Source organism: Erinaceus europaeus, chromosome 1, assembly GCF_950295315.1.
Source record: "Erinaceus europaeus chromosome 1, mEriEur2.1, whole genome shotgun sequence".
Taxonomy (NCBI): Eukaryota; Metazoa; Chordata; class Mammalia; order Eulipotyphla; family Erinaceidae; genus Erinaceus; species Erinaceus europaeus.
The window spans coordinates 160,170,864-160,183,134 of record NC_080162.1 but is presented as its reverse complement, the minus strand read 5'-3'; the positions used below and the strand labels follow the sequence as shown (position 1 = coordinate 160,183,134).

Sequence of the window (12,271 nt, the reverse complement as noted above, 5' to 3'; positions counted from 1 at the left end):
GCAAACACTAAATCTGAAGAAGAAGACATCCAGAAATCACTCCCATTCACTGTTGCAGCAAAACCAATAAAATATCTAGGAATAGGGGGGTTCCCAGAAGATGGCAGACTGAGAAGCTGCTAGTGGCTAGAGCTCTTACAACATCTTCTGGAAACGGTAGGATTTTCTGCCTTTAGTAGGCCAGTCAATAAGGGGTCCTAGCGGTGACACCAAGGAGGTGACTATGACTTAATTTGGGTTAAAATATAGAGTAGGAAAAAAGGGAAATAAATTTTTTTCTTTCTATTAAATTATTATGCACAACTCCTACCCCCACCCCCATAACCAGTCCCTGGGGACCAGCTCCTAGCAGGCCCCCCTGCTGAGCCCTTTCTTTACCAAAATTCCTGTCCCACCATGGAGTATCATTCATTCTAAGTCTATACCCTTCTGAAACCTCTGGCCTTTTTTCTTTATAAGTAGCCAATCCCCCCCCACCTCACCGCACATAGCTAATTAAATAATTAAAAATAAATAAATTTAAAAAAAACTTTCCTTTCACCACTCTTTTATGACTGTTCTTTTTCTTATCTTTTTCTTTTTTCTCTCTCTCTTTCTTTTTTCTTTTTCTCATTTTTGCCATCCATTCTTCCTTAATCCTACAGCTTCCCAAGCCACAGGCCCCAGCCCCCACACCACCAAACAGTGTGCTTTTTTGAATTCACTGATACACATTTGGGAATTATTTTGGGGAAGAATTCTGACTCAGTGTGGACTCTCACTGTGAGTGTCTCTGCTCAACTTCCCTTCCTCCTTTAGCCACCCCTAGAATATACAGTGGATAGTAGATTTGCATAACTGTTTATTTCAGCTATCCTTGTCTAGTCCTGAGGGGTTTTTTTGTTTTATTTTTTCTCATTCTTAACAATCAGCTGCCTCTGATCACCAGGTTTGAGGTAATCGGGGACAGGGTTTTTTTTTTTACCCTGCTATATTTTATTATTAATATTATATAAATGCATATATTTTCCCCCCCTTTTAGGTTGATCAGAATTAACCCTTAGGGTATCTTTCATTGCTACGGTAGTGGGCATCTTATCTATTGTGGGAGGAACTTGTCTCCTTACTCCTACCTCCTCTACAGACTCACCCCTCCCTTCTCCTCCTAGCTAATTAAAAAAATTAAATTAAATTAAAAATAAAGTAATCAAAAAAAAAACTTTCCTTTCACTGCTCTTTAATTACAGCTCTTTTCTTATCTTTTCCCTTTTCTCTCACTTGTCTCTTTTTTCTTTTTTTCTTCTTTTTTTTTTAAATCTTGTCATACTCTTCTTCCTTCCTTCTTCTTTGCCTTTCTGAATTTGTGAATTATTTTGGGGAAGAAATCTGACTCAGAGTGGACTCTCTATGTGTGTATCTCTGCTCTAGTTCCCTTTACACTCTTGTTACCCCTAGAATATACAGTGGATAGTAGATTCGCATAACTGTCTATTCTTGCTATCCCTTCTTTCTTTTCTCTTTATTCTTCACTGGGATTTGGTTACTATTTTTTCATGGACTGGAAATTGTTTGGCTAACTGGTAGTGATTAAACTGCTTCAATACTTGCTTCAGTTGCTACTATAATTACTGAGGTTGGTGAGTGCAATTGTCATAAAGGTATTTAGTACAGAAACAGACAAATGGGACTACATCAAATTGAAAAGCTTCTGCACATCCAAAGAAACTATTAAACAAACAAAGAGACCCCTCACAGAATGGGAGAAGATCTTCACATGCCATACATCAGACAAGAAAGCAATCACCAAAATACATAAAGAGCTCAGCAAACTTAGCACCAAAAAAGCAAATGAACCATCCAAAAATGGGCAGAGGATATGAACAAAGCATTCACTACAGAGGAGATCCAAAAGGCTATCAAACATACGAAAAACTGCCCTAGGTCACTGATTGTCACAGAAATGCAAATTAAGACAACACTAAGATACCACCTCACTCCTATAAGAATGGCATACATCAAATAGGACAGCAGCAACAAATGCTGGAGAGGTTGTGGGGACAGAGGAACCCTTTTACATTGCTGGTGGGAATGTAAATTGGTACAGCCTCTGTGGAGAGAAGTCTGGAAAACTGTCAGAAGGCTAGACATAGACCTTCCATATGATCCAGTAATTCTTCTCCTGGGGCTATACCCCAAGGACTCCATAACACCCAACCAAATAGAGGTGTGTACTCCTATGTTCATAGCAGCACAATTCTTAATAGCTAAAACCTGGATGCAACCCAGGTGCCCAACACCAGATGGGTGGCTGAGAAAGTTGTGGTAGATATACACAATGGAATACTATGCAGCTATCAAGAACAATGAACCCACCTTCTCTGACCCATCTTGGACAGAGCTAGAAGGAATTATGTTAAGTGAGCTAAGTCAGAAAGATAAAGATGAGTATGGGATGATCTCACTCATCAACATAAGTTGAGTAAGAAGATCAGAAAGGGAAACTAAAAGCAGGACCTGACCAAATTGCAAGTAGAGTATCAAAGTAAAAACCCTGTGGTGAGGGGTAGACATGCAGCTTCCTGGGACAGTGGGGGTTGGGAGTAGGTGGGAGGGATGGGTCACAGTATTTTGGTGGTGGGAATGGTGTTTATGTACACTCCTAGTAAAATATAGTCATATAAATCATTAATTAATACAAGAGGGGGAAAATTAATTGTATGTCTCGAAGTTTTTCAAAACACAAACTGAATCTTTTCAATATAGAGGCCGTGTAATTGATATGCAGACTCTCTCAAAAGCCTAGACCAAGTAGATCAGAAGCAACCAATAGCACAGCTATATACAAGATACTGGATACTGTACAGCAAACCCTAACAAAAGGACTTTCCAAAGTTAACCCAATTACCAAATAATGTGATGATAACATTAACTATCGATTGTCTTTTTGAACCCTAAGACAGCAGGAACCTCACATCTCTACTATAGAGCCTTTACTTCCCCCAGTCCTGGAACCCTTGGATAGGGTCCACTTTCCTGTATGCCTCTCCCAATCCATATCAAATAATATTGCATCTGCCAATCACAACCTAACCAACACAACAATTGCCACCTCAACATGCTTCACTTCAGACTGTGTCCAGAGACTTCACGTGTGGAATGACAACCCTTCAGCTTCATTATTCGGGTGAGACCTTTCCTTTCATAGTATACTCTAATTCCATCTCAGGTGGTTCACTTTCTAACAAAGTCCCAAAACCTAGATATACACCGGTTTCTGTGAGAGATAGCATATCTTCACACGTATCCGTAAACTACTGCAAAATATATACCTGAAAGCAGAAGTACACTAGAGTTTGCAGTGAGTGCCCCCCTAACACTTCCTCTCCACTATTCCAACCTTTGGGTCCATGATTGCTCAACAATTCGTTTGGCTTTGTATGTTAACTCTCTTTTTAGTCACCAGGTTCCAGATGTCATCAGGATGCCGGCCAGGCTTCCCTAGACTGAAGACCCCACCAATGTGTCCTGGTGCTCCGCTTCCCCAGAGACACACCCTACTAGGGAAAGAGAGAGGCAGACTGGGAGTATGGACCTACCAGTCAACACCCATGTTCAGTGGGGAAGAAATTACAGAAGCCAGACCTTCTACCTTCTGCAACCCACAATGAGCCTGGGTCCATGCTCCCAGAGGGATAGAGAATGGGAAAGCTATCAGGGGAGAGGGTGGGATATGGAGATTGGGTGGTGGAAATTGTGTGGAATTGTACCCCTCCTACCCTATGGTTTTGTTAATTAATCCTTTCTTAAATAAAAAAATATAAAAAATAAAAATATCTAGGAATAAAGCTGACCAAGAAGTGAAAGACTTGTATACTGAAAACTAAGGAAATAGAAACTGATACCAAGAAATGGAAAGACATCCCATGCTCATGGATTGGAAGAATAAATATCATCAAAATGAATATTCTCTCCAGAGCCATATACAAATTTAATGTGATACCCATCAAAGTTCCATCAAGCTTCTTTAAGAGAATAGAACAAAAACTACCATAATTTATCTGGAACCAGAAAACACCTAGAATTGTCAAAAACATCCTGAGGAAAGGAAACAGAAATGGAGGCATCACACTCCCAGACCTCAAACTTTATTATAAAGCCATCATCATCAAAACAGCCTGGTACTTGAACAAAAATAGGCACAAACCCATGGAACAGAAGAAAAGCCCAGAAGTCTTTGATAAGGAGACCCAAAGTGTTAAATGGAAGAAGGAGGCTCTCTTCAACAAATGATGCTGAGAAAACTGGGTTGAAACATGCAGAAGAATGAAACGGAACCACTTTATCTCACCAGAAACAAAAATAAACTTCAAATGGACTAAAGACCTGGATGTTAGACAAGAAACAATCAAATACTTAGAGGAAAACATTGGTAAAACACTTTCCCACCTATACCTCAAGGACATCTTTGATGAATCAAACCCAATTGCAAGGAAGACTAAAGCAGAAACAAACCAATAGGACTACATCAAATTGAAAAGCTTCTGCACAGCCAAAGAAACTATCACACAAACAAAGAGACCCTCACAGAATGGGAGAAGATCTTCACATGTCATACATCAGACAAGAGACAAATCACCAAAATATACAAATAACTCAGCAAACTTAGCACCAAAAAAGCAAATGACCCCATCCATAAATTAGTAGATTACATGAAGAAAACATTCACTTCAGGGGAGATCCAAAAGGCTAACAAACATATGAAAAACTGTTATAGGTCGCTGATTGTCAGAGAAATGCAAATAAAAACAACATTGAGATACCACCTCACTCCTGTGAGAATCGTATACATCAAAAAGGACAGAAGCAACAAATACTGGAGAGGCTATGGAGACAAAGGAACCCTTCTGCACTGCTGGTGGCAATGTAAATTGGTCCAGCCTCTCTGGAGAGCAGTCTGGAAAACTCTCACAAGGCTAGACATTGACCTTCCATATGACCCAGTAATGCCTCTCCTGGGGATATACCCCAAGGACTCCATAACACCCAGCCAAAAAAATGTGTGTACTCCTGTGTTCATAGCAGCACAATTTATAATAGCTAAAACCTGGAAGCAACCCAGGTGCCCAACGACAGATGAGTGGCTGAGAAAGCTGTGGTATATATACATAATGGAATACTATGCAGCTATCAAAAACAATGAACCCACCTTCTCTGACCCATCTTGGTCAGAGCTAGAAGGAATTATGTTAAGTGAGCTAAGTCAGAAACATAAAGATGAGTATGGGATGCTCCCACTCATCAACAGAAGTTGAGAAAGAAGATCAGAAAGGGAAACTAAAAGCAGGATCTGACTAAATTCAAAGTAGGGCACCAAAGTAAAAACCCTGTGGTGAAGGGGAGGGTGGGCATGTGGCGGGTGTGGGGTGGTGGCTGGGATGGGACACAATCTTTTGGTGGTAGGAATGGTGTTTATGTACACTCCTATTAAATTGTAGTCACATAAATCACTATTTAATTAATGTGAGGGGGGAAAAACTAATTGTCTAACAAAGGGACTTTTCAAAGTTAACCCAATTACCAAATAATGTGATGTTAACAATAACTATTCATTGTCTTCTTGAACCCTAAGACAGCAGGAACCTCACATTTCCACTGTAGAGCCTAAAGTTCCCCCAGTCCTGGAACCCTAGGGTAGGGCCCACTTTCCTGAATGATTCTCCCAATTCTTATCAAATAATATTTCATCTGAAGCAGCTGATGTGTCTCTCACTTCTTCTTCATCACCGACCCCCCCTTTCCTTGAGGGACTCTTAATTATTTTCACTGGGGTCAGCTCCCAGCAACTGAAATCAGTGATTTGTCTCTTGCTGAGCTCTGAGCCAAGACACAATCACAGGAGGATGGGATAGTTTATTCAGTAGAGTATTTACCTTGCCTGACTTGAGATCCTCTTATTTCTATCTCTATCCCATAAATTAAATTAATAAATAAAATATTTAAAAAGACAACTTCACACAGCTCATGCCACTTGTGGAGGTGGGTTGGTCTCTCTGACCAGAGCAAAAGTGGTACTTTACCTCATACAAGCCAACAGTCTGTCACACAGCTACCTGCAATAGAGAGCAAAGTGACAATCTGTAATAGCTGTTTACAAAGTGCAGTTATGAAGTACTGAGTAAGTACTGAGTATGTAAGCCTTAGTGCCTAGGAGTTCACTGCTCAGAAGCACTCCTGAACATTGCTGGAGAGTGATGGCTAATCTGTAACCCTGCACTCACTGGTTCTGACCCTCCATCCCTTCTCAACAGCAGCCATATTCAATCACCACAAACTCCGAGAAATACTTAATAAAATATATAAATACATATAAGTACATATGAGGGTTTACAGATGTGGTGGATATAAATACTTGCATGTTTTATTATACATGGGAATTTGTGAAAGGATGGGAAACTACCATACAAGCCAGTGGCCCACAAAAAAAGCACAGGAACAGCTATTCTTATATCTGACACAATAGACTTTAAAATAAATAAAATTTTAAAAGATAGGGATGGACATTACTTAATGCTCAAAGGATCAGTCAATCAAGAGGACTTAACAATTATTAACATCTATACCCCCAATGAGAAGCCATCTAAATACATCAAACATCTACTGAAAGAGCTACAGCTATATATTATCAGCAACACAGTCTTAGTGGGGGACTTCAACACCCCACTCTCTCAATTTGACAGGTCATCCAGGAAGAAAATCAATAAAGAAATGAGAAAGCTAAATGAGGAGATAGATAAACTAAAAATATTGTACATTTTCATAATCATTCATCCCCAAAAAATGGAATCACATTCTACTCAAGTCCACATGGGTCATTCTCAAGGATAGACCATATATTAGGCCACAAAGACAGCATCAGCAAATTCAAGAGCATTGAAATCATCCCAAACATCTTCTCAGGCCACAGTGGAATTAAACTAACACAACAGTGAACAAAAGATTAGTAATAGTCCCAAAATGTGGAAGCTCAACAGTAAACTACTTAACAACTACTGGGTCAAAGAGGAAATAAAGGAAGAAATCAAAATGTTATAAGAGTTCAGTATGAAGACACAAGCTATCAAAATATTTGGGACACACCTAAGGCAGTACTGAGAGGGAAATTCATAGCCATACAAACACATATTAGGAAATAAGAAAAAGCACAAATAAACAGCCTGATTGTACATCTTAAAGACGAAGGAGGAGGAGGAGGAGGAGGAGGAGGAGGAGGAGAAGGAGAAGAAGGAGAATAGAGCCCTAAAGCAACCAGAAGGACAGAAATAAGTGTTTAATTGTCAGAGAAATGCAAATAAAGACCACAATGAGATACCACTTCACTCCTGTGAGAATGTCATACAACAGAAAAGGTAGCAGCAACAAATGTTAGAGAGGATGTGGGGTCAAGGGAACCCTCCTGCACTGCTGGTGGGAATGTAAATTAGCCCAACCCCTGTGGAGAGCAGTCTGGAGAATTCTCAGAAGTCTAGAAATGGACCTACTCTATGATCCTTCAATTCCTTTCCTAGGGGATATATCCTGAGGAACCCAACACACCCATCCAAAAAGATCTGTGTACACATATCTTCTTAGCAGCACAATTTGTAATAGCCAAAACCTGGAAGCAACCCAAGTGTCCAATTACAAATGAGTGGCTGAGCAAGTTGCATTATATATACACAATGGAATACTTCTCAGCTATTAAAAACAGCGACTTCACCGTTTTCATCTTGGATGGAGCTTCAAGAAATCGTGTTAAGTGATATAAGTCTGAAACAGAAAGATGAGTATGGAATGATCTCACTCACAGACAGAAGTTGGCAAGCAATATCAGAAGAGAAAACACAAATAGAACCTGAACTGGAATTGGTGTATTGCACCAAAGTAAAAGGCTCTGGGGGGGGAGAGTACAGGTCCAAAAAAGGGTGACGAGGACTTAGTGGGGGTTGTATTGTTATGTGGAAAACTGAGAAATGGTATGCATGTACGAACTATTGTATTTACTGTCAGATGTGAAACATTGATCTCCCAATAAAGAAATTTTAAAAAAAAGAACTGAAAGACTTGTATACTGAAAGTTATGAGTCACTATTCAAGAAAATAGAAAAAGATACAAATAAATAGAAAAATATTCCATGTTCATGTGTTGAAAGAATTAATATCATTAAAATGAAGATATGACCCAGAGCCATATACAAATTTAATGCAATTCCCATAAAGATCCCACCTCCTCTTTTTTTTTTTTTTTTGAAGATTTTGAAAAAGCTACAGATGTTTATCTGAAACCACAATATACCCAGAGTTGCCAAACAATCTTGAGAAGAACAGGAATGGTGGCATCATGCTCCCAGATCTCAAATAATATTATAGGGCCATTGTAATCAAACTCATTTGGTACTAGAACATAAATAGACACACTGAACAGTGAAATAGAATTGAAGCCCAGAAGTAATCCTCCACACCTATGAACATCTAATCCTTGACAAAGGTGTCCAGACAATTACATGGGGAAAACCCAAAGGAAGTGACAACTTGATTTCTGCACAGAATCTATACTGATGTTACCAGCAGCTTCACTTATAATTGCCAACTAAAATGTCTTTCAACAGGTGAATGGATTAACTGTGGTACATCCAGACAGTGAAATACTATACCTTGATTTAAAGAATGAGGGGGTGGGGAAAAATACAGAAATAAAAATGTTTTCTTGCCATGCACATGACCCAGGTTTGAGCTCCAGCAAAACTCCAGTATCATAATTCCCTCTCTCTCTCTCTCTCTCTCTCTCTCTGTATATCATGACATGTTTTTCTATGCAAAAATGAGTCATGATTCTTCAAACATACATATCTCGGATATAGGTATATATCCAATATGGATATATGTCTGGTATAGGTTAAATAAGATACAGATATCTGAGTGAAAAAGCAGCCCAGAGGTTTTTTAAAATAGTATTTTAATAATGAGTTACAAGATTGTGGGATAAGAGGGATACAATTCCACAAAATTCTCACCATGAGTACCACACCCCATCCCCTCCATTGGAAGCTTCCCTATTCTTTATCCCTCTGGGAGTATGGACCAAAGATCTTTATAGGGAGCAGAAGTTGGGAAGTCTGATTTCTGTAATTGCTTCTCTGCTGGACTTGTGCATTGACAGGTAGATACACACCCCCAGCCTGTTTCTACCTTTCCATAATGGGGTAGGGCTCTGAGGAGAAAGAGTTTCAGGACACACAGGTGAGATCTTCTGCCCAGGGAAGTTAGATTCAGCCCAGAGTTTTGAAATCACCCAAACATGAGACTGCCAACTCCATACATGCAAAAAAAAATTAATTAAATAAATAGATATATGTTTTAAATGACTTGGCTTTTTCATAACTGAGCTGAGAATGCATGCTTTTTTTTTTCTTATGCTGGATTAAAGATTCCAATACACAAGCCACTGATAATGGCAGTGTTACCTGTAAGTCTCTTTGAACAGGCACTTTCACAAGACAAACTTTGACCCAGGTCATTGTGAAAGTTGGAAGTTGCAGATGTATATCCCTCTTGCAGTAAAGTAAACTGAGAGGGTGAAATACATTCTTCCTTGTGTCACACCTACAGCTGGCAGCTATCGAGATGACAAAATTGTAGGCAGCTAAGTGAAACCAAAAATCATTTAAGAGTCAGCTTCCAGGGGTGGATATTCACTGTGTGTTCTTCAACACGTGTAAGGACACTTGTCCTAGAGTAGAGCATCACTGCAGGTAAGATTTCAGCTTTCTTGCTGTTGAAAGGTAGTTTATCTGGGAACAATTTAGGACAGTCCCCAAATAGGGGAGTGGGATTATTTTATTTTCATCTCCAATATCTCCTTTTTTTCCTCTGTTTCTGTTCACTTTGCAGATTTAGGGCAGGTAAGGGGAAGAGGTGGTAAGAGCACAAGGAGGGAAACTAAGAAATAGGGAAAGAGGTTTGTGAGTGCATGTATTTGACCTTCCAGAGGTTTACAAAAGCTAAAGTGAAGACTGGGGCAGACTCACCTGCTAACCCTTTCCCAAAAATTAGATAGTTGAATTACATTCTAAGAAACAGAGAAAAGAAGGTTAGGGAGACAGTAAGTGGTTCTGCAAAAGATTTTTATGGCTGAGGCTCTGAGATCTCAGATTCAGTTCCCAACGTCATCATAAGCCAGAGTTCAGCAGAGCTCCTCATCTTATAACTCTCTCTACCTCTGTGTATGTGTGTTTGTGTGTGTGTATCTTCCTCTCTGTATCTGTCATTAAAAATAAATAAGAAATAAGGGGGAAAGAAAGAAAGGGAGAAACTTCCTGACAAGTGAGTGAGTGTGTGTGTGTGTGTGTGTGTGTGTGTGTGTGTGTGTGTGTGTGTGCATGTGTGTATGAAAAAGTGGCCGGTGGGGGGGGGGGAGCAGTGGTGGTGCACCTGGCTGAGTGCACACATTACAATGCTCAAGGACCCTGGTTCAAGCCTCTGGTACCCACCTGCAGGAGAAAATCTTCACAAGTAGTGAAGCAGAGCTGTAGGTGTTTCTCTGTTACTCTCCCTTTCTATCTCCCCCTTCCTCTCAATATCTAGCTGTTTCTATCAAATAAATAAAGAGAATAAAAAAATTTTAATAAAAAAGTGGCCCCAAGCTAAAAATTATGCATGTATGACAACTTATTTTAAAAAAAAAGTGACAGTGCCTTATAAATGGTTCATGTTAATGTAAACCAAATATATATATATATATATATATATAAAGGATTCAATAATTTTAGCAGTTATTGTCATAATAAATGTTTAGAGAATTGACTTCTCAAAAATAAATTCCCAGCGGTCAGGTGGTAGTGCAGCAGGTTAAGTGTCATCGCAAGGACCAGTGTAAGGATCCTGGTTCAGAGCCCCCAGCTCCCCACCTGCAGAAGGATGACTTCATAAGCAGTGAAGCAGGTCTGCAGTGTCTATTTTTCTCTTCCCCTTTCTTTCTCCCCTCCTCTCTAGATTTCTCTCTGTCCTATCCAACAACAATGATAACAATAACAGTAATAATAATAACAGCAGCAATAAACAACAAGGGCAACAAAAGGGGAAAAGATGGCCTCCAGGAGCAGTGGATTTGCTGTGCCAGCACTGAGCCCCAGCAATAACCCTGGAGGCAAAAAAAATCCCTGTTATTTAATAGTTTGTGTGCACTGCAATTATGATTGTATAATAAACTTTTCAATTACCTTTTTCCTTATTAGGACATTTTTTCATTGACTCAACATGGATGCCGTTCTAGATACTGCCATATTTTTTGGAAAATTTTTTTATCATTTTTTGGAATCCATAACTTACAAAATAATTCCCAAGAGAAAAAAGGATGTTTCTGGAGAGATTGTACTTATAACAGGAGCTGGAAGTGGGATTGGGAGACAGTTGGCCATAAACTTTGCCCGCCGTGGAGTCACTTTAGTTCTGTGGGATATTAATCAAGAAAACAATATGGAAACTTACAGACTAGCCAAAGAAAAGGGGTGTGTGGAAGTATTTGCCTATAAATGTGACTGCAGCAACAAGACAGATATCTACAGAGTTGCAGATCAGGTAAACTAATTGATGTTCTTCTTGGTTTTTATTCCTGATAAAAATATTACATTAGTATGTGCCTTTACTAATGGAGAAGGTAATGTCATAGATTTCCCTCAAGTTCTCTACTTGCCTCACTTGATTCTGCAGGTTAGAAATGTATCCTGTAGCCTCCAAAAAGGGGCATGAAATGAAATCATGCAAATGGAAATTTAATGATTCTTCTGAGTTGTTACGCAACTACTTATCAGGAATTAATAGAAACTAGGCTTAATCCTCATTTTGTTGCTCTTTGATTGTGCAGTTGTTAGCAAATTACCTACCCTCTCTAGGTCTTTGGTTTTTTTACTTATAATATGAAAGAATTGGGTTAATTAAGGCAAGGGGAAAATCCAGCTTGCAAACCATGAAATATTTGTTCTGACCCTATCAAAGCAACCACAAGTATCACTGGAAATTCAATAAATCTAGAAGATTTCTTTCAGAAAACACTGTTAAGTTTTAAGTTGATAATTTTATATGGCTTCATGAATGATTTTGTAAATACCCAAAGGGCTTTTGTCAGAAAATAAGGTCCCCCACCCCTGAGTCAAATGGTTTCTAATATGACATCTACCTTTAACAGAAATTTCTATATTTTAAAATTCAAATGCATATCCATCATCATGCTGTACTGATAATACAAATAATATGAACT

The 12,271-nt window shown here is 39.1% G+C and overlaps 1 protein-coding gene across 1 annotated transcript in view; it reads left to right on the top strand.

Annotated features, from left to right (window-relative positions):
• Positions 1–9,662: 9,662 nt before the first annotated feature.
• LOC103121032 (short-chain dehydrogenase/reductase family 16C member 6-like) overlaps positions 9,663–12,271 on the top strand; it is a 22,069-nt gene continuing 19,460 nt past the window's right edge. Inside the window, exons 1-2 of the mRNA XM_007531524.2 lie at positions 9,663–9,767; positions 11,250–11,592. Of these exons, the coding sequence (XP_007531586.1) occupies positions 11,272–11,592 (321 nt within the window). The 5' untranslated portion in view covers positions 9,663–9,767; positions 11,250–11,271. The remainder of the gene's footprint in view (positions 9,768–11,249; positions 11,593–12,271) is intronic.